Source organism: Pipistrellus hanaki (genome assembly GCF_964339955.1).
Source record: "Pipistrellus hanaki genome assembly, chromosome: 12".
In the NCBI taxonomy this organism is placed as follows: Eukaryota; Metazoa; Chordata; class Mammalia; order Chiroptera; family Vespertilionidae; genus Pipistrellus; species Pipistrellus hanaki.
In genome coordinates, this window is record NC_140514.1 from 40,094,725 (window position 1) to 40,122,601 (window position 27,877).

Genomic DNA, 27,877 nt, shown 5'->3' on the forward strand with positions numbered 1-27,877 from the left:
GGTTAACATCCACACTCTGTGGCTGGCTCCCTTCTCAGACCCTTCAGCAGAGCAATGGGCCCAGAGTGACTGATGGCCCCCGGACCCACCTTCTCACCTGGCCCCCTTCCCCCCGCCCCTGCAAGTCCCTCTGCCAGGAGCCCCCGCAGCTGCAGAGGCGGGTCCCTCCTTCCCGCTGAGCCTGGATGTGAGCAGTGAGACCTGCAGGGGCTTGAAAAGCATTTGCTTGTTTCTGCTTCCCTCGGGCTCATTCAGTTGCCCTGAAGCCATGCCCGAGCGAGCCTGGGGGCACCTGAGGAAGGCCAGGCACCTCACTCAGCCAGCCCCACGGCACGAGAACCAGCCACCCCGGACGTGTGGACAGAGCCGAGCCCCATCGGCAATGCTGACTCACACAATCCGGCGAAGTAAATGTCCATTTACTTTTTGATTGATTTTATGCAATGCTCTTGTGTCAGTAGATAAATGCAACAGTGGCATCTGAAAAAGACTAAATGGAGCAGAACCACCACCTGTGGGGCTCGATGTGAACAAACAGAAGCTTTACTGAGCTGTCACAGTGAGACTCGGGGTGAGCTTGTTACACCGGCAGAGCCTGTGCTGTCCTGACTAATCCACAAGGACACAGATCACAGGCCCCGTCACTGCCCTGGGGCCTCAGAGACCTGAGCCGAGGGGAGCCGGTAGGTTAATTCCAATGCAGGAACAGCAATGAGCTCCCAGCTTTTGGCATAGAAGTGCTGGCCGGTCTTGCGGAAGCCCATGCTCTGGTAGAGGCCCAGGGCGGAGTACTGCAGCATGCTGGTGCTGAGGACCACCTCGCTGCAGCCCTGGTCCCGCGCAAACTGCAGGACGGTCCTGACCAGGGCTCTGGCGATGCCCTGGCCCCGGTGCTCCCAGGACACGCTCAAGTGAAGCAGCTCCAGCTGCTCCTTCCGCGGGCCGGGCCCCCCAGCGGGCAGGGCTGCCACCGTGCCCACCACCTGCCCCTCACACTCGGCCACCCAGAAGCAGGCGCCTGGCTCGCTCAGGTAGGTTTTGCTGATGTCTCGCATGTCTGTGCGCAAACAGTTGGACACATACTGGCTCCAGGGGTATTTGGCCAGGACCCTCAGGGCGGCCAGGAGGGCGAGGCCGGCCGCCAGGGCCAGAAGCCAGGACCCAGAGACCAGAAGCAGGGCCAGGGGCCCCCCAAGCAAAGGCACAAGAGTCTGTGGCAGCCTCAGGAGGTGGCGGAAGGTGGTGGGGGCGTGCTCGGCTGCGCCCTTGGAGAACAGGTCCAGGATGCGAGGGCGGTCGCTCTCCTGGTACTTGCGGATGTGAATGGGCGCCATGGGAGGCTTGTGGGTCTGAGCCTCGAAGTCCAGCAGAGAGAGCCAGGCAGTCCTGGGGAAGAGAGAGGAAGCCACGTCGAACCCCCTGTCTCCCACCTCCTGGTGGATCCCCTGCTCAAGGGCGTGTCCTTCTGCTGCCCCAGGACGTAGGACACAGCTGCAGGGAGCAGGCGTGGGGTCAGGAAGGCCTGCATTTGGCCTGGCTCCATTCCTTCGTAGCTGTGTGACCTTGGGCATGTTGCTTAACCTCTCTGGGCCTCTTCCTCTGTACAGCAGCGTAAAATCAAAGCCTGCCTTCTGAGGTTGTTCTGAGAATTTGATAAAACAACGGATACAAAGCTCTGGTATATAAAGTACCACCCCCCCTCCTCTTCTCCTCTTCCTGCCTCTCCTCTCAGCCCCATGCTACCTTGGTGCCACTGTGCAGCAGCCAGAGCAGGCGCCCCTTACCCTTTGGTGCCTCTGACAGAGCCCGCACTTTGCAGGAAGCCTGTGTTCCCCAGCACAGTCTCAGCAAAGGCTCCTTCCTCCTCGACGGCAAAGGCTCAGGCTGCAGAGGTGGCTGAAGAGCCCAACGCCCAGCCTGGCCCTGCCTTCCTTGAGAGCCAGAGGAGGGCCCGGGGCTGCAGGCCACCCTCAGAGCCCTGTCCCTCCTCCCGCGTCCTCTCACCTGTCACCACAGAAGCCTCCAATGTCCAGGGTGGCCTCCGCCTGGCCTCCCCCCTCAGCCTCTGACTGGTCTCCAGGAAGACTGTGTGGGGCTGGCTCTGGCTCCGGGGCCAGGGTCTGGAGGCCGCCTCACTGGTGGCTCCCGGCCATGTCAATCATTAACCCCGGTGTCCGGGAACCTGCTCTCCATTCACTTTGTAATGACGGGTCATTTCGGGGAGCTGGGGGAAGGGTCTGGACCACATTCGGGGTCTTCCCACTTGGGGTCTGTCTACACCCCCCCTCCTCCTGGTCTATAGGGAGACGCTCAACCACGAGCCACACGGCTGGGCCAGAGCGTTTTTTGGTGTGTTTTTAATTTTTATTGATTATGGTATCACATAATTGTCCTCACCCCCCTCCCCATTCCCATCCCAAACCCCTCCCTACATATGCCCCCACCCCCTGTTGTCCATGGCCACTGGCTAGGCCCATATGCATGCATACAAAGTCCTTTAGTTTATATCTTCCCCTTATCCCCACCCTCCCCTACTTTCCCTCTGAGGTTTGAGAGTCTGATCGCTGCTTCTCTTTCTCTGGGTCTGTTTTTGTTCATTCGTTTATGTTGTCCATTATTTCCTCTAGATGTGTGAGATCACGTGATCCAGGAAATACCCTCGTAAGAACCGAAACTGAGACAAACCAGGAGAGCGTTTCTCTATCCTCATCCGCGGTGGACAGTGGGTGTTTCCCTCAAGCTCTGTGCGTGCTGCCGCGGAGAGATTCTCATGCACACGCCCTTGTGTGGCCCCTGCCTTCAGCTCTTCTGGCGTACCCCCAGGAGCGGGGCCAGAGGTCACGTGGTCCCTCTGTGTGACATTCTGAGGAACTGCCAAACTGCTGTCCAAATGGCTGCACCGTCCTCCTTTCCCACATGAGTCTGGTTTTACGTTACTGTCTGCCAGGCACTGCTGCCGGCACACACAGCCGGACGAGAGCCGGCATTCCTGAGAAGCCAGATGCCTGGCACTGTGAGAAAGGTGTTTTCCTACGCTGTGCTACTTTTTATTTTTTTTAGAAAGGAAGAGAGAGGGAAAGAGAAAGAGTTTGGCTGCCTCCTGCAATCTAGTGCCCTGATTGGGGATCGAACCCGCCACCTTTGGTGAACCGGATGATGCTCCGACCGACTGAGCCGCCCAGCCAGGGCCTGTGATCTGCCGTTGCCATTCACAGCAGCTTAAGAGCTGAGGTTGGTATCAACGCCCCCACTTTACAAACGGGAAGCCGAGGCCCGGAAAGGAGATAACACACACACACACACACACACACACACACACACACACAGCGCCCGGCCGCTGGGACCGCAGGCGGAGGCCGCTCTGACTCCGGGGCTGCGTGTCTGCTCCTCTGCGCCCCAGGCTCACCCCCAGGCCGGCCTGCTGAGTCCGGGTGCGGAAAGCCAGCTCTGTCTGGCGCGGGGTAAGCTTCATCCCTGGAGCCCTGCCAGCCCCTCCCGCCAGAGGGCAGCCCACACTTGGGCAAATTCCGGTGTGTGGCCGAGGCCCTTTGTGCCTCAGGATCCGGTGTGGGCAGACTCCTGGCCACCGCCGGCCACAAGCTTCTGGTGCCCACTCCCTCCTGGAAGCCTTTGCCTCTGTGTTGCTGTCAAACTGTTATTTCTTTCTTTTTTTAAAAAAAAAAAAATATTTTTTTTTATTGACTTTTTTACAGAGAGGAAGAGAGAGGGATAGAGAGTTAGAAACATTAATGAGAGAGAAACATGGATCAGCTGCCTCTTGCACACCACCTCCTGGGGATGTGCCCGCAACCAAAGTACATGCCCTTGACCGGAATCGAATCTGGGACCTTTCAGTCCGCAGGCCAACGCTCTATCCACTGACCCAAACCGGTTTCAGCTCAAATTGTTATTTCTTAACAAGCAACTGCTAACTCACTACAGCTGATTCACTCCCGTTGGTGGGCACCAGTACCCTGACCAACTGCTTCCTTCATCTTCCTCCTGCCCGCAGCCCTGATGAGAGCAGGTAAGGACACAGACATGCTGATTACTTTGAGATTCATTCATGTTGCACATGTCACCAGTCTGTTCATTCCTTCTCGTCACCCAATGGTCCTCCCACCTCCTGCTGGCCTGCCCCAAACCCAAGCAGCAGCCGAGGAGAAGGGAGACTGCTGTTACAGAAAGCCTCTTCCATCGGATTAAACACGTGATGAGCTGCAGAAAGGTGGGGAATGTGGGGTCAGCATTCCAGGCTCTCCTCCTGCTGCGGCAGCCACTGAGCTCTGCAGTCACCACGGACCATGCCCGCCCTGCTTCCCACTTTCTGGAAAAGTCCGTCTCCTACCCCTGCCCGACGGGTCTCTGCGCACATCCCTACGTTCCCTTCCCTGGGTCCCGGCCTCCTCTGTCTGCACCCCCCGGGCCTGCACTCAGGAGAAGCCTCCCGCCAGTACACACACACACACACACACACACACACAGGCACACGCACATGCACACACACACGCACACACACACGCACACACACGCAATGCACACATGCACATGCGCGCATACATGCACCCACACACACGCACGCGCACACACACACCAACACACCAACACACACGTGCACACGCACATGCAGCACACGCACATGCACGCGCACACACGCACACACACACGCGCACACACGCACATGCAGCACACGCACACGCACGCACGCGCGCACGCGCGCACACCAACATCCTCCCTCTGTGGGAGCCTAGGCCCAGGGCCCCCCCACCCCCCCCACCCCGACTGTGACTCAGATGTGATAGGTCCTCCCTTCCTCCAGTTGATGTCAGACGTAAGCCCGGCCTGCAGCCAGACATTCCCGAGCACTGAACCACCAATCAGCACCTGCCCAATACCCTAAGCCCCCATTCCTAAGTCCCCAGGTCCCTAATCATAGGCCTTACAAGAAACCACCAATCAGCGTGTGCTGAGTGCCCTAAGCCCGGTCCCCTCTCCTCCCCTTAAAGGTGCTCGTACCCGGCCCTCACTCTCTTCCGCTCTCTCTGGAAGCAGCCGGCAGTGGTACTCTTCTCTTCTTCTTCTTTTTTTTTTTTTAATATATTTTATTGATTTTTTACAGAGAGGAAGGGAGAGAGATAGAGAGCTAGAAACGTCAACGAGAGAGAAACATCGACCAGCTGCCTCTTGCACACCCCCTACCGGGGATGTGCCCGCAACCAATGTACATGCCCCTGACCGGAATCGAACCTGGGACCTTTCAGTCCGCAGACCGACGCTCTACCACTGAGCCAAACCGGCTTCGGCAGTGGTACTCTTCTCTTCAATAAAGCCTGTGTCCTGGCATCCCGGTCTCCGGCCCTCTCTGTTTCATCTTTCAAGAAGCCCAGGTGGGTGCCCTGCTCCATGGCAGGAAGAGGCAGGTTCCCTCGAGGCCTCTCCTGTCAGCAGCCTCGGGCTTAACCACGGTTCCGCCTCCCCGCCTCCCTAAGGGCAGGCTCAGCCCAGCAGCCCCTCCCCCAGAGAACACCTCTCTACATCTCTGCTCTCCTGTAGGGAGCTGCTATCAGGACTGACCTGCTGGCAAAGCTGAAGACAAGTCCCAGCTCAGAGGGCACAGACTTCTTAGCATAATTAAGCTTGATCTTATGATGCCCCCTAGATCCTTCCTGGGTAGCTAATGGGCTGTGGGAGGTGCAGCAAGTGCTGCCAAAACAAGTGAAACTCACAAGAACATTGTAACTATGGTGACCACTACCTTGTTTACCTCTGGCTATAAAAAAAAAATCAGCTTGCCCTCTGGATCTCTTCTGAGGCCTCAGCCAGGCACAGGAGATCCACCTAGACCCAGCTTTTTCTCTGTCTTTTCTTCATCCTTCGCCAGCCCTCCCTCAGGCTCGCCGAACCCTTGGCTGTGCTAGCGTGGCACACTCTCCCCCAACTTTTCTATCCTCCTTTTTAAAAAAATATATATATATTATTGATTTTTTTACAAAGAGGAAGGGAGAGGGATAGAGAGCCAGAAACATCGATGAGAGAGAAACATCAATCAGCCACCTCCGGACACTCCCCACTGGGGATACACCTGCAACCAAGGCACATGCCCCCAACCGGAATCGAACCTGGAACCATTGAATCTGCAGGCCGACGCTCTATCCACTGAGCCAAACCGATCTCGGCTCTATCCTCCTTTTGAATTAAGGACCCAACCGTCCGAAAGGTTGGTGACCGCTGATCTAACTCATCCTTTTATACCGGATTTTGAAAAATAGCATAAAATTATTTTTAAATGCCTGATGGCATTTAGTACATTCATTATGTCATACAACCACCTTTATTAATTCTCAAAACATGCTAATCACCCCAAACGGAAACAGGCACACATTAAATTACCAGTTCCCGTTCCCCTCAACCCCCGCCCCCCATCAACACTTGGCAAACCCCCTAAACCTCCGAAACTGTGCTGATAATCCTCTTTGAAATTTCTGTTTTGGTTCCCGATCTCACAGTAAATTTCTTATCGATCACACCTGGTGAATCCATCTGAGCTCCGGTTTAATTCGCTACCCTTAGGCCCCTGTCCTGACGCAAGCATCCTCGCCAGCTCAGACACAGGTGCACCCACCTGGCGGCTCTGGAGCCCTCACATGAAAACCCGCTTACAAAGCCATGAGGGGAGAGGTCAAAGGGGAGGGGGGAGGAGACTTATGTAAAACAATAACGAACTTAAAATGTTTTTTAAAAAGCCATGGCACAGGAGCTCAGAAGATGGCAACATAGGTAAATGTCTGTACTCGCCACCTCCCTCAACCACATCAAAATTACAACTAAAACACAGAGCAACCACCATCCAAAACTGCTGGAAAGCTGGCTGAATGGAAGTCCTACAATAAGGTGACCAGACGTCCTGCTTTTGGCGGGACAGTCCCGATTTTTAACAATTTGTCCATGTCCTGCAGAGTTTTTAAAAAGTCCCGATTCTTTCCAAAAATTGGGACTTTTTTAAAACGTCTCGGGACAAATTGTTAGAAATCGGGGCTGTCCCGCCAAAAGCGGGAAATCTGGTCACCTTATCCTACAACCAGAAAGGTGAAGAAGCAAGCACGGGGAGGCTGGCAGGAGGCGCAGAGGCTCCGAAGAGGCTGGGCTGGCACCCACGTGTGCTGCTTTTTTAATCCGGACGGAGAGTGCCCCTGAGGAGGGCGCCTGGGGGAGCGAGCGGTCCCACCCCCACCCCAGCCCCCCAGCCCAGGGCCCCGGAGCTGGGGAAAGAACCACGGGCTGTGAAAACCAGTGTGGATGGGGCGCAGAGACACAGAGGCTGCTGGAGACCCAGCTGCTCCTCTTAACAGGCCGGCGCCACACACTGAACTTACGAGCTCCCACTTCCTCGGAGCTCCAGGGCCTGGGAGGCTCCGGGGACACAGAACATACCAGGAGGAACCGGAGCGTCTGGCATCAGGACAGGAACTCGGGGGCGGCTTGCAGGGATCCTTGGTCCTGTGCTGGGACCTCCAGGGTGGCAGGGCTGACTGGCAGCCATTCTGTGTGCTCCACCCTGGTGATTCCGTAAGGCCCCGCCCCACCCAATTTATAACCCCACCTCGCTGTGTGCAGCAGCTTTGCATATATAATAGATTGCCTTTCCTTCCTCTGGGTCAAATCTCTCAAACAAGCTGCAGCTGGGCCCGGGAGCCCAAACCTATCAATAAAAGGCCCAAGGAGCCGAAGCCGGTTTGGCTCAGTGGATAGAGCGTCGGTCTGCGGACTGAAAGGTCCCGGGTTCGACTCCGGTCAAGGGCATGTACCTTGGTTGCGGGCACATCCCCAGTAGGGGGTGTGCAAGAGGCAGCTGGTAGATGTTTCTCTCTCATCGACGTTTCTAGCTCTCTATCTCTCTCCCTTCCTCTCTGTAAGAAATCAATAAAAATACAATGTATTTAAAAAAAAAAAAAAAAAAAAGGCCCAAGGACTCAGCACCAGCACCAGCTGCCTTGCTTCATAGCTGGGCCTCATCTGGGCGCTCCCAAACCCCATACAGAGAGGAGGAATCTGCAGATCTCTCTGAGCTCCTGCTGGGTGGCCCCAGGCAGTGGCTGGCTTTACACCTCCTTGGAGACCCAAGCGCCAGTGTGCCCAGTGCTCAGTGTGAGACCATACTAGATTAAAACTCTTCACATCCATAAGCGACACACTCAAGGGGCAGACTCAGTGAGCACCAAAGCCCCACCAAAGCAAGTCCTGCACAGGGGTGTCTCCTGCACAGCAGCTCTTCTGCTGCAGTAACAGCTGATCCCAGAGTCAATTGGCCTGGAGGTCAATTCCTCTCAGTGACACCAACAGCAATCAAGGTTCAATTACAACAAGATGTGCATACAGCTCACAAAGGGGTGCACCTAGAGCTCCCAGCTCAGGTAATTGGGGAGACTGAGCCATTGGGATATATATATTCTAAAGAACATTATAGACAAAATAGAAACAGATTCATAGATACAGAGAACAGACTGATGGTTGTCAGAGTGAGGGGGAGGGGATTTGGGGCTGGGTTAAAAAGGTGAGGGGATGCCGAAACCTGTTTGGCTCAGTGGTAGAGCGTTGGTCTGCGGACTGAAGGGTCCCAGGTTCGATTCTGGTTAAGGGCATGTACATTGGTTGCAGGCACATCCCCAGTAGGGGTTGTGCAAAAGACAGCTGATCGATGACTCTCTAATGGATGTTTCTAGCTCTCTCTCTCTCCCTTCCTCTCTGTAAAATATCAATAAAATATATATGTATTAAAAAAAAAAAAAAAAAAGGTGAGGGGGTTAAGAAGTACAAATTGGCCCTGGCTGGTTTGGCTCAGTGGATAGAGCATCAGCCTTCAGATTAAAGGGGCCCGGGCTCAATTCCGGTCAGGGCACATGCCCGGGTTGCGGGCTAGATCCCCAGTAGGGGGCGTGCAGGAAGCGGCCGATCGACGATTCTCTCTCATCGTTGGTGTTTCTCTCTCTCTCTTTCCCTCTCCCTTCATCTCTGAAATCAATAAAAAAAAATTTTTTTAATATATTTTATTGATTTTTTACATAGAGGAAGGGAGAGAGATAGAGAGTTATAAACATCAATGAGAGAGAGTCATTGATCAGCTGCCTCTTGCACGCCCCCTACTGGGGATGAACCTGCAACCAAGGTACATGCCCTTGACCAGAATCGAACCTGGGACCTTTCAGTCCACAGGCCGATGCTCTATCCACTGAGCCAAAACGGTTTCGGCAATAAAAATATTTTTAAAAAGAAGAAGCACAAATTGGTAATCACAAAATAGTCACAGTGGTGTAAAGTACAGCATAGGGAATATTGTCTATAACATTATAAAATATAGCTATGTCTGGCGCCAGGTGCGTACTAGAGATACCAGGGGGGATCAATTTGTAAAGTATATGATTGTTTAACCACTGTGCTATGTGCCTGAAACTAACGCAAAACAGCAGTGACTGTGAACTGTAACAGAAAAACACAACAAAACAAGAAGGCTCCATTGGCAGTGAACGCGGACTTGGTCTGAGGAAGGTGGGCCAAGGAGCAAGCAGCCTGGGCGGCCAGGCCTGTCCCGCTGTTTGGCCACATCAGCCCCCTCGCCGGGATGACCCGGCAGCAGAGCGGAGGCCCCTGGGAGGCTGGGGCCGTGCTGCATTTGGAAGAAAGATGCCCGGGATCAATGCTAATGTGTGTTATAACCCTGGGCACAAGAAGCTTCGTATTTGTGCACACTTGCTTTTAACAAGCCTCCGGGCAACGTCCTGCTGCTGGCTGGGAGCCACCCTTTGATTGGCCGGAACGAACGGCAGGGGCTGCCAGCAGACTAGTAGGAGGAACTGTGATTCCTCAAGGGTTGCCTCCTCCACCCAATTATCCCTGCCGCTCAGCGGGAAAGGGTAGGAATTGAACAGACGTAGAGGATGACGGGTAGAGGAGAGGTTGAGAGAACGTCCCAGCAGAGGGAACAGCAGGTGTGAAGGCCTCTCGCAGAAGAGAGCTTCTGATTGTGTTCCTCACCAGAGGATGTTTACTGATTCCAGAGAGAGAGGGCGGTGAGAGTGAGCGAGCGAGCAGCATCGATCTGTGGCCTCCTGTCTGCTTCCTGACCCAACCCGCAGCCCAGTATGTGCCCTGACTAGGGATTGAGACCAGACCTTCCGGTGCACGGACGCCACTCCACCAGCTGAGCCACCAGCTGAGGCCGGGGCCAGAGCTCCGTTCACCCAAAGGCCTGGAGATGGGCAACCGGTGCAGGGGACTGGAGCGGGTGATAGACACATTCATATGTATGTGTATGTATATGTATATGCATGTGTGTGTGTGTGTGTGTGTGTATGTTAGTTTATTTCAGAGAGGAAGAGAGGGAGAGGGAGAGAGAAACATCAATGAGAGAGAATCCTGCATGCCCCTCACTGGGACTGAGCACACAACTCGGGCATGTGCTCTGACCAGGAATCGAAGGGTGACCTCCCCACATTCCTGGCTTTGTTTTTCAGGAGCAGAAGCTCTGGCCCCTCCAGGAAGCCCTCACCAACAAGGGGGTTAAGTGCCCTTCTGACGTCCTACCAGGTTGTCAGGAATTCCCTCATCCCCCACCATGACCACGAATCTGCCCCTGCCCCTCCGGGGTCCCTCCTCAGCTCCTTGGGTCTGGAAACGGCTGGAGGGCATGGACCCTGTCTGTCTGGAATCAGTGAGCCCGTTCAGTTGTTACTTTAAAAGCCGTTCACATAATCAGATTCCCCGTGAACCCCCTGGCCTCCAGCACCAGGTGCCCATGTGGGAACTCCGCCTGCGGGCCCCCTGCTGGGCCCAGACAGCTGAGGGGAGCAGGTCCCTGCGGCTTCCTGCCCGTCACGGAGGATGGACCCCAGTCCCTGCCATTACACGCTGAAGCTGGGACACGTGACGGGCACACTGGGTGAGAGGGCCGTAGTCATGAGCAACAGAACATCTGTGGGGCAGATGTGCCGGAGATGCGCCAGCAGGGAAGGGTGCAGGGGCTGACACTCCGGCCCTGGGCCCCAGCCCCACCTCACAATCCATCAGACAGTCTATCCAGAGGAAACAGTTAACTCTGAGGTACCTGTGAGAACCTGGAGTCTCCGGGCATTTGGAGACAAAGGCGGGGCCCCAGGTGTGGCCGATCCCAGGAACCTGCCAGCCCCATTTCTCTCCCCAGACACCAACTTCCAGCCAGTGCGACCAGGGTCCCAGGACTTGCAGGTTTAGCCTAGAGGTTAACATCCACTCTCTGTGGCTGGCTCCCTTCTCAGACCCTTCAGCAGAGCAATGGGCCCAGAGTGACTGATGGCCCCCGGACCCACCTTCTCACCTGGACCACCCCCCCCCCCCCCCCCCCCCGCCACTGCAAGTCCCTCTGCCAGGAGCCTCCGCAGCTGCAGAGGCGGGTCCCTCCTTCCCGCTGAGCCTGGATGTGAGCAGGTGAGACCTGCAGAGGCTTGAAAAGCATTTGCTTGTTTCTGCTTCCCTCGGGCTCATTCAGTTGCCCTGAAGCCATGCCCGAGCGAGCCTGGGGGCACCTGAGGAAGCCCAGCACCTCACTCAGCCAGCCCCACGGCACGAGAACCAGCCACCCCGGACGTGTGGACAGAGCCGGGACCAACGAGCTGCCCAGCCAGGCCCCATCGGCAATGCTGACGCACACAATCCAGCGAAGTAAATGTTTATTATTCTTCTGTGATTGATTTTATGAACAGTCTTTTATCACTAGTTACATGAAAACAGTGGCATCTGAAAAAGACTAAATTGAGCAGAACCACCACCCGTGGGGCTCGATGTGAACAAACAGAAGCTTTACTGAGCTGTCACAGTGAGATTAGGGGTGAGCTTGTTACACCGGCAGAGCCTGTGCTGTCCTGACTAATCCACAAGGACACAGATCACAGGCCCCGTCACTGCCCTGGCGCCTCAGAGACCTGAGCCGAGGGGAGCCGGTAGGTAAAATGAACTATGTGAATAGCAGTTATCCTGTTAATCATGGTGGGGAAGTGCTGGCCGGTCTTGCGGAAGCCCATGCTCTGGTAGAGGCCCAGGGCGGAGTACTGCAGCATGCTGGTGCTGAGGACCACCTCGCTGCAGCCCTGGTCCCGCGCAAACTGCAGGACGGTCCTGACCAGGGCTCTGGCGATCCCCTGGCCCCGGTGCTCCCAGGACACGCTCAAGCGGAACAGCTCCAGCTGCTCCTTCCGCGGGCCGGGCCCCCCAGCGGGCAGGGCTGCCACCGTGCCCACCACCTGCCCCTCACACTCGGCCACCCAGAAGCAGGCGCCCGGCTCGCTCAGGTAGGTTTTGCTGATGTCTCGCATGTCTGTGCGCAAACAGTTGGACACATACTGGCTCCAGGGGTATTTGGCCAGGACCCTCAGGGCGGCCAGGAGGGCGAGGCCAGCCGCCAGGGCCAGAAACCAGGACCCAGAGACCAGAAGCAGGGCCAGGGGCCCCCAAGCAAAGGCACAAGAGTCTGTGGCAGCTTCAGGAGGTGGCGGAAGGTGATGGGGGCGTGCTCAAGCATGCCCCGGGAGAACAGGTCCAGGACGCATGGGCGGTCGCTCTCCTGGTACTTGCGGATGTGAAAAGGCGCCATGGGAGACTTGTGGGTCCAGCAGAGAGAGCCAGGCAGTCTTGGGGAAGAGAGAGGAAGCCAAGTGAGAACCCTGTCTCCCACCTCCTGGGAACCAGAGCTCCTGCTGAAGGGCTGGTCTCTCTGCTGCTGCCCCAGGAGGTAGGACACAGCCGCTGGGAGCAAGTGTGGGGTCAGGAAGGCCTGCATTTGGCCTGGCTCCATTCCTTCGTAGCTGTGTGACCTTGGGCATGTTGCTTAACCTCTCTGGGCCTCTTCCTCTGTACAGCAGCGTAAAATCAAAGCCTGCCTTCTGAGGTTGTTCTGAGAATTTGATAAAACAACGGATACAAAGCTCTGGTATATAAAGTAACCCCCCCCCCTCCACTTCTCCCCTCCCATCCTTTTTTTAAAAATTCTCACCCGAGGATATTTTTCCATTGATTTTTAGAGAGAGTGAAAGAGAGAGGGAAAGACAGAGAGAAATACCTATGTGAGAGAAACACATAGATTGTTTGCCTCCTGTATGTGCCCCAACCAGGGCCTGGGCCTGAGGCATGTGCCCTTGACTGGAATCAAACCTGGGACAATTCAGTCTGCAGGCTGACACTCTACCAACTGAGCCAAACCAGCTAGGGTCCTCTTCTCCTCTTCCTGCCTCTCCTCTCAGCCCCTTGCTACCTTGGTGCCACTGTGCAGCAGCCAGAGCAGGCGCCCCTTACCCTTTGGTGCCTCTGACAGAGCCCGCACTTTGCAGGAAGCCTGTGTTCCTCAGCACAGTCTCAGCAAAGGCTCCTTCCTCCTCGACGGCAAAGGCTCAGGCTGCAGAGGTGGCTGAAGAGCCCAACGCCCAGCCTGGCCCTGCCTTCCTTTAGAGCCAGAGGAGGGCCCGGGGCTGCAGGCCACCCCCAGAGCCCTGTCCTTCCTCCTGCGTCCTCTCACCTGTCACCACAGAAGCCTCCAATGTCCAGGGTGGCCTCAGCCTGGCCTCCTCCCTCAGCCTCTGACTGGTCTCCAGGAAGATTGTGCAGGGCTGACTCGGACTCTGGGGCCAAACCCTGGAGGCTGCCTCATTGGCTGGCTCCTGGCCATGTCAATCATCAACCCCAGTGCCAGGGAGCTGGGCAGGAAGCCTGTTCTCCTTTCACTTTGCAATGACGGTCATTGTCTGGGAGCTGTGAAAGGGTCTGGAACAGCCTGAAAGGCCGGCACAGGACCTGTGAGCAGTCCCTGTAGGTCTGAGTGTGTGATAGGGGGAGTGGATGTAGGTGATTAAAGACCCTTCCTCTGAGATGGCTCTGTTCAGGACTGGGGAGATTGGAGTAACAATGACCTCCTGGGTAACAGAGTCCATGGCAGAGAGCTAGCTTTTGGCTTTAATATGTAATCCTTAATGAAGGAGGCAAATCGCATGACCTATCAAATTGCACAGAGCACCTGCCTGTATTAAAGCCTTTAGTGTAGGGGTGTCGAACTCAATCAGAGAAGGGGCCAAAATCTAAAATCCAGCCTAAATCGCGGGCCGAATGGTTTACTGAACAGTCATAAACTGACAATGTCATAAACTGACAGCGGAGTGCAGTGATGACAGCGCGGTGCGGGCCACATTGCAAGGCCTGGCGGGCTGGATTTGGCCCGCGGGCCTTGTGTTTGACACATGTGCTTTAGTGGATGCATATCCTCATCCCAGTAATTCCACTTCAGGGAAGCTGTTCTAAAGAGAAGAGCCTGGGAGATCAAGGATGACAGCTTAGGTCACATGTGTGCTTAGGTCACACATGTGCTTTAGTGGATGCATATCCTCATCCCAGTAATTCCACTTCAGGGAAGCTGTTCTAAAGAGAAGAGCCTGGGAGATCAAGGATGACAGCTTAGGTCACATGTGTCAAACACAAGGCCCGCGGGCCAAATCCAGCCCGCCAGGCCTTGCAATGTGGCCCGCACCGCGCTGTCATCACTGCACTCCGCTGTCAGTTTATGACATTGTCAGTTTATGACTGTTCAGTAAACCATTCGGCCCGCGATTTAGGCTGGATTTTAGATTTTGGCCCCTTCTCTGATTGAGTTCGACACCCCTAGCTTAGGTAAACACACAAACTGCTGCCGTGCACAACAATTTCAAAACTACAACTAAAAACCAAAACGTGTATCACCCAGGACCACAGGAAAGCTTGCTGAAAGGAAGCCCTACAACTAGACTGAAAGAGAAAAGAGAATTCAGGGCACAAGCACTGAAAAACTGAGGTACGGGGATTCTAGGCTGGCAGCAGATCCCGGCTGGCGGAAGGCATTGCTTTCTTCAACCAGAAGAGAGATAAGCTCCCGATCTCTCTGAAATCCAGTTTCTGGGGAGAAGCTGGACTGTCTGCCATGAGGAAGAAGCCTCTGGGATGGCTTTAAGCGTACCAACATCTGGATTTTTGGGGTGCCAGAAGAAGAGAAAGAGCAGGATATTGAAGGCCTATTGAAAGAAATAATGACAGAAAACTTTCCCTACCTGGTGAAAGAAATAGACTTAGAAGTCCAGGAAGCGGACAGAACCCCAAAACAAGAGGAATCCAAAGAGGACCACACCAAGACACATCATTATTAAAATGCCAAGGGCAAAAGACAAAAAGAGAATATTAAAAGCAGCAAGAGAAAAACATTAGTTACCTACAAGGGAGTACCCATACGACTGTCAGCTGATTTTTCAACAGAAACTATGCAGGCCAGAAGGAAGTGGCAAGAAATATTCAAAGTGATGAATAGCAAGAACCTACAACCAAGATTACTCTAGCCAGCAAAGCTATCATTCAGAATTGAAGGTCAGATAAAGAGCTTTACAGACAAGCAAAAGCTAAAGGAATTCATCACCAAACCAGGATTACATGAAATGCTGAATGGTATTCTTTAAGAAGAGGAAGAAGAAGAAAAAGGTAAAGGTGAAAACTATGAACAACAAAAAGACATCAAATACATAGCTACCAACAAGAGAATCTAAAAATCTGAAGAACACAATGGACTGGTGAATATAACAGAATTAGGGACATAGAAAGGGAGTCAACTGACAATCCTCAGGGAGAGGGGGATCTGAGAGGTGCAGGAAGAGATTGGACAAAAATATTACACCTATGGATGAAGACAGTGGCAGGGGGTAAGGGCATGGGGTGGGGTGAGGAGTCAGGTGGAGGGGAGCTTTGGGGGGGGGGGGGAAGAGGAACACCTGTAATAATCTGAATAAAGATTTATTATATATTAAAAAATAAATAAAATAAATAAAATAGAACAGTCTGGCCAGCGTGACTAGTGGTTGAGTGTTGACCTATGAATCAAAAGGTCAAGTTGGATTCCTGGTCAGGGCTCAATCTCCAATGTGGGGTGTGGAGGAGGCAGCAGATCAATGATTCTTGCTCATCAATCATGTTTCTCTCTCTCTCTCCCCCTCCTTTCCTCTTTCTGAAATCAATAAAAATATGTTTTTTAAAAAATAAAGGAGAAACATGTATCAAGACTTACTTGCAAAGGGGAGGCAAAAATTTGAAAGCAACACCAATGTGTAATAATGGAACTGCGTAAGCGAAATGTTACACAGCGATAAAAGGAGCGTGTGTGTGAGGGCATGGGAAGGGGACACAGCAGCTGGGTATCACAGGCCGACATTTAACCCTGACCGCAGCATCTGGAGTTCTGGGGGAAGCAGCCTCTCTCAGCTTCGGGGGAAACATGCCTTTATTTATGTAAATATACCAGAAGGACACAAAATCCACCTATTATTCCCAAAAACATTTGAACTGATTCAAATCACAAACCATTCCAGATTGTGGAATTTTGAAAGACATCTAGAGTACTCTTAAAAAAAAAAAAATCAACATTATTATTTTTTAAAGAATTGTTCTAAAGGAGCCCAAGCACCATGACAAACACAATGCAGCCTGAGTGCCACAAGGACTGCAACCTACTTTCCAGTAACATTTGCAATTGTTTTGCACACCTGAATTTCCTGAAGGAGCCCTGGGAGCACACGTCTGGTTTTCCCGGGTAAAACCCCCTGGGGTTGTAATGAGGACCAGGTGAGGTGGTGCGTTAACGTGCTTAGCACGGAACATGAGGGCTTCGGCACTTCATCAGGAGCGATGGTGACGAAAATCACGACCACTCGCTTTCTGGCACATGGCCGGACCACACTCTCCCCGCTGTGAGGGTGGCCTGGCCGTGACTGGCTGTGGACATGGAATATGAGTGATGAGTCCCTCCCTGTGGGAGCTTGAGGAACTGCCGAGTCAGTGTTCCTCCCAGCTGAGCAGTGACCCACAGGCACAGGCTGAGATGAGGCCTTAGTTGGCCGGCTCCCAGAGTCACTGCAAGTCTTCCCGCTGATTCCCGCTGCCTATACAGAGCGAGCAAGGAGCTTCTGTCATGTGAAGCCAGTGAACTTTAGGGATCGGAACTGCAGCCCAACCTAACCCAGAACTCCACAAACCAGTCCTCAGTCTCCTGCCCATCCCTTATTTCCAATTTTACTGGAGAACAACCATGCTCATCCTTCATGTACTGTCTGTGGCTGTCCCTGCACTACAGCAGGGAGAGCTGAGTAGATGCAACAGAGACCACTTGGCCTGAAGGCTGTAAATATTTACTATCTGCCCCTTCACAGAAAGGTTTGCCAATCCTAACCTAGTCTACCTTGACTGATACAATCCAAATGAAAACAAAACAAAACAAAAAAAACAACCCAAATCACTTATAAAACATGATTTTATATTAGTGGTAGGATCTTGGGCAATTTAGCAAAATCTCTTAGTGGCTGCGTGTAAAATGAGGGTTATAACAGCATCTATCCCAAAAGGTGTTATGAGCTACTGTATATAAAACACTAAGGCAGCCGGGACCGGTTTGGCTCAGTGGTAGAGCATCGGTCTGCGCACTGAAAGGTCCCACGTTCGATTCCGGTCAAGGGCATGTACCTTGGTTGCGGGCACATCCCCGGTAAGGGGGTGTGCAGGAGGCGGCTGGTCGATGTTTCTCTCTCATTGACATTTCTGGCTCTCTATCTCTCTCCCTTCCTCTCTGTAAAAAATCAATAAAATAGCCGGGACTGGTTTGGCTCGGTGGATAGAGCGTCGGCCTGCGGACTGAAAGGTCCCGGGTTCGATTCCGGTCAAGGGCATGTACCTTGGTTGCGGGCACATCCCCAGTGGGGAGTGTGCAAGAGGCAGCTGGTCGATGTTTCTCTCTCATTGACGTTTCTAACTCTCTGTCCCTCTCAATTCCTCTCTGTGTAAAATGAATAAAATATATTTTTTTAAAAATAAAAAAAATTAAAAATCAATAAAATATATTAAAAAAACAAAACAAAACAAAAACCACTAAGGCAAAAACCTAGTACCTTTTAGACATCCAACAAATGTTTGCAAATTACTATTCCAATTATATAAAAATACATCTGAATAAAAATAAAAGACTAGAATAACAACACTAACAGTGATTATCTTTGAAAATATTAACAGGTAGGATTAGATTTTCCCCCATTATACCATCTGTTTCAAAATGTTCTATAATGAATATATAATACACTGAGTGGCCAGATTATGATGATCTATGAATGCACAGTGGTGCCTCCCATAAAGAACGCCTCGCACAGCGAACGCTGCACACAAAGAACTTCATTTCATGATTCATACAACGAACTTCGTTTCACACAACGAAGTCCCCCGAGCTTCCACGACCGCTTTGCCCGAGCTTCCACGACTGCTTCGCCCAAGCTTCCACGATCGCTGCCGATGTATTGCATCCTTCCGCGCAGGCACTGCAGGCAGTCGTTAGTCACTGCGCTTAACTTAAGCACGTATCACGGCAATCGTTCTTCATTACGAATTAAATCACGCACGTATCACGGCAGTCATCCTTTTAAGTTAAACTCAATACGTATTGTTATGGGAAAACACGTTTCACATAACGAACTTTTCCCATAACAAACTTGCTCCTGGAACGAATTAAGTTCGTTGTGTGAGGCACCACTGTAATCTGGCCACTCAGTGTATATCCTATATAATAAAAGGCTAATATGCAAATTGTCCCCTCGACCAGGAGTTCGACCAGCAGGCAGGCCAGCCAACCGCTCATGTTCCCTCCCCCTGGTCAGGCTGGCCAGACCCTACCCATGCACGAATTCAAGCTCCAGGCCTCTAATATAAATACACACACACACACACACACACACACACACACAGAGTGGCCAGATTATTAAATATTCAGAGATAATAATCTAGCCACTCAGTGTATAAACCCTATATAACAAAACCCTAATATGCAAATCAACTGAATGGCAGAACCATCTGTGGAACCACCAGTCACTACGATGTGCACTGACCACCAGGGAGCAGATGCTCAACGCAGGAGCTGCCCCGGGTTGGGGCCAGCAAGCAGGTAGCTCTAGGCTGCCAGCCAAGGCGAGTGACAGCAGGGGCCCCCCATTGCCCCCCCCATCACTGGTCGCCTAACAGAGGGAGGTGACGGGTGGCAGTGGCAGGGGCAGGGCTGGCCAGCAGGCAGTGGGATCCCCTGATCGACCCTCTGGTTGCCCCACAGATCGGCCCTAATCATCAGCCAGGCCTAGGGACCCTACCCTATATATTGGGAACAGTCTCTTAGATTTAAAAATTAAAACCTGGCAAGGCTACTCTAACACTGAAAAAACAGGATGATGCAGTGATGACATGCATGGACTCTGGCTTGCACATTTTGTGGTCAGCCCTGATTCTGACACTTATAACTGTGTGACAAAGCCAATTACTTACCTTCTCTCTGCTTCAGTTTTTCCTCCCAGAAGATGGGGGAAATGGTACTTCTGCCTCAGAAGGATCATGTTATGTACCACTTTTTTTAATAAAGACAAATAAATGTAGCTGCACATACAACAGCAAGATGGCTTTCACCTGTATGAAAAGTATGGTCCCTGGTACATGCAGCATCTCGGATTGTGCCAGGATGTCCGACTGCTGGTTTAGGCCCATACCCCAGCAGTTAGACATCCCCCGAGGGGTCCCAGATTGCGAGAGGGCACAGGCTGAGCTAAGGAACACCCCTTCCCCTCCCCACACGAATTTTGTGTGCCAGGCCTCTAGTTTTATAAGAAAAGAAAAAGCGATGTTTTTTATAAATGCTGAACATTTTTAATGCTTCTGTCATTTCACAAAACATCTTTTGTTGACAGTCTACAAATGACAGCATCCAATAATGTCCCAATCCTTTCTTCTTGTGAAGATAGTTTATATATCTATAAAAATAGAATACAAATTATGGGTATGATAATATATTCATGCACTAACTTTTATTACAGAAATGTGTAAGTGAAATCATTTTTCATTCAATTATTGCAATAACAGTATGAAATTACAACGTGACTAAAATATGCAAAGTAGATGCATCACATATGTCAAAAGTGCCCTTTAAATTGCAATTATGGTGGTAGCTCTTTAAACATAGAAACCAAATTTATACCAGTTTAAAGGCATACATCTACATACAAGCTTCATACTAAACTTATATTACAAATGTAATATAACTATGTAAGCTTGACATCTAAAGTTATCTATTTTTTCTTAATTAGAAAATGCTTTTATCAACCAAGTTTCTAATCGTACTTTGCACAAACCTGCCTCTTCCAATTCTTTGCATAATTTTTCAAGTAATTTTTAGTTATGTTAACCTTTCTTAAAAGTTCAAAAAAATGCCACGGTTGGGTGGCTGTTGGTCGGAGCATTGATTCCTGGTCAGGGTACTTACCTAGGCTGCGGGTTCTATCCCCAGTTAGGGAGCATACGGGAGGCAAGTGATTGATGTTTCTCTCTCTCTCCCTTCCTTGGTCTAAAAAAATCAATCAATCAGCCGGAACCGGTTTGGCTCAGTGGTAGAGCGTCGGTCTGCAGACTGAAAGGTCCCAGGTTCGACTCTGGTCAGGGGCATGTACCTTGGTTGTGGGCCCATCCCCAGTAGGGAGTGTGCAGGAGGCAGCTGGTCGATGTTTCTCTCTCATCGACGTTTCTAACTCTCTCTCCCTCTCCCTTCCTCTCTGTAAAAAATCAATAAAATATATTTTTTTAAAAATCAATCAATCAATCAATTAATCAATCAACATATCCTCCTGTGAGGGTTAAAAAGTTAAAAAAAATAAAAACTATCACCTTCTACAAATGTGGGTTTACAAACCTTTTTGACTTCTGTAATATTTGTTATTTCAGGAAGATTTTCCAGGGAAACTTGCTGACCTTCTACCTTAGCTATTAGGTCTTCTTTATCTATTTGTTTTTCTCCATCTTCAATGCAAACAATTAGAACTGAAGTGTCATTTGCTGAGATACCGAATTTTTTCAAAGCCTCTGAAATCTGGGGGGGAAGGACAATAAAGCAATAGTTTCTATGTCTGAAGCACCTCACCATCTTTCTTCCTGCTCAGGGTATTTTCACATCCTGAGGGTTCTCTCCGCCTAGTTTTATCTTCAATAATCCCTTTTCAACATCCACCAGTTCTGCCTCTACAGCACTCTCTGCTCAAAGGGGCACCTCATCCTGTGGAATCAAGTTCAGATTTCCTCGAAAGGCACACAAATCACCCTCCTCCGGCGATGTGACCCTCAGCCCTGCACTACTGCCTCTCGGCCAGGCTGGCCTGTGTGGAGATCCCATCAGCCACACCTCATTGTCTGTATGTGCTCACTCTGTGTTCGGCCTGGAGTGCCTCCCCCTCAAGGTCCAGTTCAAATGTCACCCCCTCCGGCACCCTCCTCCTCACAGAACAACTGCTCTTTGCTGTTCCCACAGATGGGAATTATTAGTCCACCGTATCATTTATCTTAGGGCATTTGTTCATCTGCCTTCCTCAGGAACATATCTGTTCCTTCTGTTCCTAGATGTCTATTGAATTGAATAGTTTCTTGAATTATTTCAAATGTTCTCAAAGAAACAATAATTACCTGGTAATTTTTTTCCTCTATATACTGGGGGATTCTATTTTCATGCATTTCATGAATATTTCAAACATCTGTATTTAAACCATACCACAGGTTTCCTAAGTTTTCTTTTGATGACATTAGTACCTGATTGTGTTATGAATAGTCGTGGTAATACTACAACTTCATCAGCAAAATTTCAGCTATTTTTTATTTTCATGTGCCACATGTGGAATGTCTTTAGCTCAAAACTTTTGAGTTACGATCAATATCTCAAACCACAAACTCTTCCTACACTGAGTGTGGGAATGAGCACGTGTTAAGGGCTGTTCTAGGTAGCGAGAAGGCTTCTCGTAGATGGAAAAGACATGGGTTCCATCCTGAAGGAGTTTACAGGAAGAATAAAAAATGCATACAAAGCACACAAATATCCATGCCTACTGTTTTATCATTCAGATTCAGACGTCACTTAGAGAGAGCTTCCTGATCCTATATAGATAAAACTATGCTCACTTCATTTAGCAAAACTTCTGATTGCTCAATACCAAGTCCAAAGCTTACTTCTCTAGTAAAAGGCAGAGCTAAACTTCAACCCTCAGTCCAGACCTCTCTAGACCTCTTTTCACTACTCCTCTGGTTTGCTACTAACAATAGACTTACAGGAATTTAGCCTCCAACTCAACACAGGGGAACACTCATATTGTCCTGGCAAGGTGAGCAGAAATAAAGTTAAGTAAAATCCATATTAATTACATTGTTATTTGGGGACAGGTTGAAAATAATTTCAGTAGATAGAGTTCTCGTCTTCATTTTTCCTAGTTTGTAGAGATGAACTGCTTTGTTTGCTGCCACAAGTATCTGAAATGGATCGACAATCTACCAAAAAAACAAAGCAAAACAAAACCAAAAAGAATTACACACAGAGAATCTGGAGTACTATCTCATAACTCCAAGGTCAGGCTGTTTTACTTCATCACAATCCCTATGAACTATATTTCCAAAATTGCTATCTCAAGGGCCTGGGTATTCAGAAAATCATAGAATTTTAAAGCTTCAATAAACTTAAATAGTAAAAAAAATTAAAACTAACATTTATCAAGGGCTAATATTATGGAAAAAAGTCATATTCTAATCATTTTATACCTCTATTATTCTTTAATTCTAAAAACTACCCTATGAAATCGGTATTCTTATTCACCTGCAGTAGATGAAACAAAGAGGGAATCTCTGGGTTTGAATACCAGCTGTGTCACTTACAGGCCGGGCAGATTCCGCAGATTTTTACATCTTTAAATAACAGAAGGGTCACCCTGCATTCGGGAAATAGGTCCAGCTGAGGTGTTAGGTGGGGGTAATCACCGTACTTACTTCACCGAGTTGCTGTGAAGTGAGCCAGTACAGGTAAAGCACTTAGTAGCGGAATGATGCCAGACCAGAGTAAACACTATATACAAGTTGGCTGGCTACCATCTGTGCAAGGACCTAACCACTGGCAGAGTTGGGATGAAGTCCTGGCAGCGTGGTCCCTCGGTGTGTGCGCGTCAGCGCGGTAGGATTTCAGGGGAGAAATGGAGATCCAGGCTCCTGCCCTTATGAAGCCAGGCCCACCTTCCCACCTCCCCGTACAGGGCCTGAAGCTTCAGCTTCCATGCACTATCACACTCAATGCCCAAATCTGACTCCACTCCACAGTTTGGACAAGAACTTTTTACCCGAAGATGGCGATTTTAGGCTAACCTATCACATCACGAGAAAGTGACATATTCTTAAATGCCCATGTGTCTCATTCATTCTCACTGGTACTTACCACTGTAGGGTTTATCAATGAACTATCAATAGCACCTTCCATGGCCTTTTTTCTCAAGTCTCCGGCATTTTTTACATCTTTAAATAACAGAAGGGTCACCCTGCATTCGGGAAATAGGTCCAGCTGATGCGTTAACTGCATTTCACAGGTAAGCAGGATTCTATTGCATAAAACCAAAAAAGACCAAAAGCCTCTTTTGTTTAAAAGTTAACATTATAATTCATAACAAACATCCTTGCTAATAAATTTAAAAACTTTAATCATGATACAATTATTTAACTAGAAACTAGAAAAATCCACCCCCAAAGCACACTTGGCGTCCTCCTGGGATCTTATCTTCCTCCCGGGCTGAGCTGTCTGTGCTTTCCTTCACTTGGGGAAGGATCACGGCTGCTGCCCGAGGCCCTGGTGGTACCGGTGAGGAGGCTGAGGCAGGGCTGAGGGGCAGCATCCCAGCAGCTGACTAGGAGCGGAACACCAGGAATTGTTTAGGCTGCAAATTACCTACAGTGTTAACAATGCGGATAGTGGGGAAGGGCATGTAATAAGGATAGAGCCACAGTTGTCTAATAATTGTTCACCTTGCTAACTATAGATAAGTTTTCTTACAGACACTGGAAACTGGAGGATGAAACAGGCTGTAAAAAGATAAGATGCCTCGATGGGTCCACGACTCAGAAAAGAAATGCATTCTGAGAACAGACCAAGGACAGGACATGCTTCCCTTTGGTCGCTGTGCCGGACCCGGACCCCCTCTGGGAGTTTTTCTCAGGAACGCTGACCGTCCTCCAGCCCCAGGAACGGGCTGGGCTGTTTGTAACATCATAAAAGATTAGCCACCTTGTTATTGGACTTTGAGCTCCTGAAGCCGGACAGCAGACTCTGCCCTCCCCTGTTATGTTACACTTGCAGCTCACAGCCGCATGCAGCTAGCTATCTTCTCCCTTTGTGTACATAAACAGCCAGTTTGGGGGGGGGGGGTCAGAGTAGAATTTCCAGGGTGACTGACTGGTCTCCCCATACTGTCAGATCCTATAGAATTCAACCCTGTTTCTGCCTAATTTGGCTCAAATAGTGACAGGTGGCCTCAGACTCATGTGTCCGGTTTCAAAACCTCTCTTCTACACAGCCTTTATAAACTTTCTGATCTCGCCATTTTATTTGTATTTTAGCAAAACCTAGACACATATTAAGGGAGAAAGTAATTTTTATAAATAAAAGTATGATATGACAATCACTTCACACATGGAACATCAGCAGAGAAGGCACATTACTAAATAATCAGTAAATTGGCCCTTTCTTAGACATAATTTAACAAGGAAAGGGTATATACAAAGGCATGAAAGAAGCATAAGAGACAGCTTGAATAATGAGGAAGACATAACTATAACCTTGGATAAAAAGACAAAGTCTTGCAAAAATTTGATCTTTAAAACAATTTCAATCAAAGCCTTAATTAGATCCTTAGGTGAGGCAAATGGATAGGTTCGCGTTATCTCGCCACCGGGTGGGCTCTTTTGGACATCTGAGAATTTATGTCATGGGAGGTCCCTCTCATTCCAACAGTAAAATGTTGAAACCTATTAGCTAAACAGGGGATTAGTTGTGACAAAACAACCATTAAAACCTAAAGTCTTAAGAGTAAAGACAAAATAGTAATAAAGAACATTAAATAAAAATCCATGACTGGAAAACAAAATGTAAAATTCAGCATAAATCATGGGTTTTTATAAAAGATGCGCACACACAAATTTAAAGGAAAATACATCAAAAAGTTATCTTTAACTTGGTGGAATTACATCTAACTTAATACACCAAAAAATGGCCCTCTTGGGTAGTTGGGTTATAATTTTTTAAAATATATTTTATTGTTTTTTTACAGAGAGGGAGAGGGATAGAGAGTTAGCAACATCCATGAGAGAGAAACATCAGATCAGCTGCCTCCTGCACCCTCCCCCCACTGGGGATGTGCCCACAACCAAGGTACATGCCCTTGACCAGAATTGAACCTGGGACCTTTGAGTCTGCAGGCCGATGCTCTAACCATTGAGCAAACCGGTTAGGACTAGATAATTTTTTACTGTCCTGCATAAAAAATTTGTGTATGTTCTGAGTTTCTAGAGAGCACACAAAATTAACTAAGTACATATAGTCATGGAGGAAAACATTTTCTGTGGTTTGTTTTTACATTAGAGGAAAGGGAACCCCTAGCACACATCAAAATTGTTTTGTTTTGAATTCACTCAGGCCAGAAACTTAGAATCTACCTAAATAGCATATTTAATCTATAAAGTCTTGCCAATTTTACCTCTATTTAAAAAATATATATATTTTTTTTATTGATTTCAGAGAGGAAGGAAGAGGGAGAGAAACATCCATGGTGAGCAGGCATTCCTGTATGTACCCTGAAGGGAATCCGACCGGAACCTCCTGACTCCGGACCACGCTCAGCCTCTCCATGTACCATCCTGACTACATCTGTTCCCAAGAGAGGACGTGATCCCCGACACAGGCTGTATTTTATTTTATTATTTTTAAAAAACTGAAACAGGGGTTGTGATTTTCTTTTCTTGCCCTAGCCGGTTTGGCTCAGTGGATTGAGCCTGGGCCGGAGGACTGAAGGGTCCCAGGTTCGATTCCGCTCAAGGGCACATGCCCAGCTTCCAGCCGGATCCCCAGCACAGGGTGTGCGGGAGGCAGCTGATCACTGATTCTCATCACTGATGTCTCCCTCTCCCTTCCTCTCTGAGATCAATAAAAATATTCTCACCTGAGGATATGTTTACTTATTGATTTTAGAGAGAGAGAAAGCGGAAGGGATGGAATAGGAGAGGGAGAGCGAGAAAGCGCGCGAGAGAAGCGCACACGGGCGCCTCCAGCACACGCCCCTCTTGGGGCCGGACGGCTGCTACAGCCAACGGCGCCGCCGGCCAGGGCCCCCTGACTCTCTTTTATTTTATTTTACTTTTCCATGTGACTCCTAGCTTCACTTTGGCCAGCCCACTGCTCTCCGCACCCGCCGCCGCCAGCCCACACCCCGCCGCCACCCTCAGGTGCGGCCTCCGGGGAATGGCGGCCTCACAACTCCTGCTCCCCACCCTCTACCGGCAACGGGGCCCTTTCCAACGTGAACCGAACCCGTCCTCCCGCCGCCCCGGGCCGGCCCCACTGCGGTCCCGGCGGCCAGACCCCGGGCCGGACCTCTCCCCGCGCCGGGGGCCGCGCTCCCTCCGCGGCCGCAGGGGCCTCCCCACCCCGGCCCTGCCTCCCCCGCTCCGCCCCAGGGACAGGGGCCCGGACTCAGTCCTCCTCCCTTCAGCTCGCGGCTGGAGGCCTTTTACCAGTCCCCAGAGCCGGGGACCATCACCCGAGCCCCTCTCAGTCCCTGTCACACCTGACAGGGATGGAGCGTCGGGCACCCCAGGCGGTGCGCTCCCGAAGGGAGACCGAGTCCCTCACTTCCGGCGACGCCCCAGCGCCCGGCTCCGGGGGCGCAGGGAGCGCCGGGCGTCATCTCAGAAGCCCCGGTTCCGGCGGCCTCCGGCTCCCCCGCCGGCTCCCCCGCGCCGGCCGCCTCCCCCGCGCCGGCCCGGCCCGCTCCGGCCGCACGGACTCACCGCCGCCTCCGCGTCCGTCCCGGAAGACCGTCCCCGCCCTCCTCCGGCTGCTCCTGTCCGTTCCCCGCGGAAGGAAGGTTCCGGCCTGGGTCCCCCCGCCGCCCTCTCGCGGACCTTCCTCCCCGAAGCGGGGTCCGCAGCCGCCAAGGTCACTTCCGGCAAAGTGGGGCCTGGAAGCGGCCGCGGGTCGGAAGCTGAGGCCCGGGTGCGAGTCTCAGCCGGGTCCCTAACCCCTGTGGGGTCCTGGGCGAGATGTCATCACTTCCTTCTTGTGCCAAGATGAGCACGTCCCCGCTGGTCCAGATCCAGCAGTTCTTTCCGCGGGCCAGCGGGACTCCGTTTCCTTCTGGCTCCGGGGGCGGGCATTTAGGGAGGCTCTAGGGTCCACGCTCCAGGAAAAGCAGAGATCGTGACTACATTAATGAAATCACCCCTGAATGTATCAGCCTCCAAGAGAGGATGTAATTCCCTACACAGGCTGTCTTTTATTTTATTATTTTTTAAAAATTGAAATTTGTGATTTTCTTATCCTCTTTTTTTTTTTTTTTTTTTTTTTTTTTTTTTATCCTCACCGGAGGATATTTTTTTCATTGATTTTTTAGAGAGAGTGGGAGAGGGAAAGACAGAAATAACCATGTGTTTGGTTGCCTCTTGCAGGTGCCCTGACCAGGGCATAGGCGGAAGGAGTCTCCAACCGAGATAAGTGCAGGTGCTCTTGACTGGAATCAAACCAGGACCCTTTGGTCTGCAGGCTGAGGCTCCATCCACTGAGCCAAACCGGCTAGGGCAACAGGCTGCATTTTAAATGTTTTTTTTTGTTTGTTTTTTTTTTAATGGTTGGGGCTCGTCTCATTCAGTACTATTCCTTACACAGGAAGACAAGTAAACAATAAATATAGCTGCCCTATGCATATGTGCTATGCAGAAA

The 27,877-nt window shown here is 50.7% G+C and overlaps 3 protein-coding genes across 7 annotated transcripts; all 3 read right to left on the reverse strand.

Annotated features, from left to right (window-relative positions):
* Positions 1–401: 401 nt before the first annotated feature.
* On the reverse strand, positions 402–14,262 carry LOC311631315 (putative N-acetyltransferase 8B). Of its 2 annotated transcripts, none has more exons than XM_084901314.1 (2): positions 2,005–2,164; positions 402–1,386 (listed from the first exon to the last, which is right to left on the reverse strand). In XM_084901314.1, exon 2 carries the CDS (start codon positions 1,332–1,334, stop codon positions 642–644), a length of 693 nt encoding a protein of 230 aa, XP_084757440.1. In that variant the 5' UTR covers positions 1,335–1,386; positions 2,005–2,164; the 3' UTR covers positions 402–641. The 2 variants fall into 2 exon arrangements, with proteins under 2 accessions (XP_084757440.1, XP_084757441.1); XM_084901315.1 differs by lacking the exon at positions 2,005–2,164 and adding an exon at positions 13,538–14,262 and having other exon boundaries at positions 408–1,386.
* Positions 11,683–12,656, reverse strand: LOC311631316 (putative N-acetyltransferase 8B). The gene is given in 2 exon segments (XM_084901316.1): positions 11,683–12,475; positions 12,478–12,656. Coding segments are annotated over 2 exon segments (690 nt in total). The 5' UTR covers positions 12,620–12,656; the 3' UTR covers positions 11,683–11,927.
* Positions 14,263–19,709: 5,447 nt separating the features above from the next.
* TPRKB (TP53RK binding protein) lies at positions 19,710–27,062 on the reverse strand. Of its 4 annotated transcripts, none has more exons than XM_084901319.1 (5): positions 26,727–26,943; positions 23,333–23,432; positions 22,279–22,401; positions 20,786–20,962; positions 19,710–19,853 (listed from the first exon to the last, which is right to left on the reverse strand). In XM_084901319.1, exons 2-5 carry the CDS (start codon positions 23,372–23,374, stop codon positions 19,767–19,769), a joined length of 429 nt encoding a protein of 142 aa, XP_084757445.1. In that variant the 5' UTR covers positions 23,375–23,432; positions 26,727–26,943; the 3' UTR covers positions 19,710–19,766. The 4 variants fall into 4 exon arrangements, with proteins under 4 accessions (XP_084757445.1, XP_084757443.1, XP_084757446.1 ...); XM_084901317.1 differs by having other exon boundaries at positions 23,333–23,492; XM_084901320.1 differs by lacking the exon at positions 26,727–26,943 and adding an exon at positions 26,950–26,976 and having other exon boundaries at positions 19,724–19,853.
* Between the last annotated feature and the right edge of the window lie 815 nt (positions 27,063–27,877).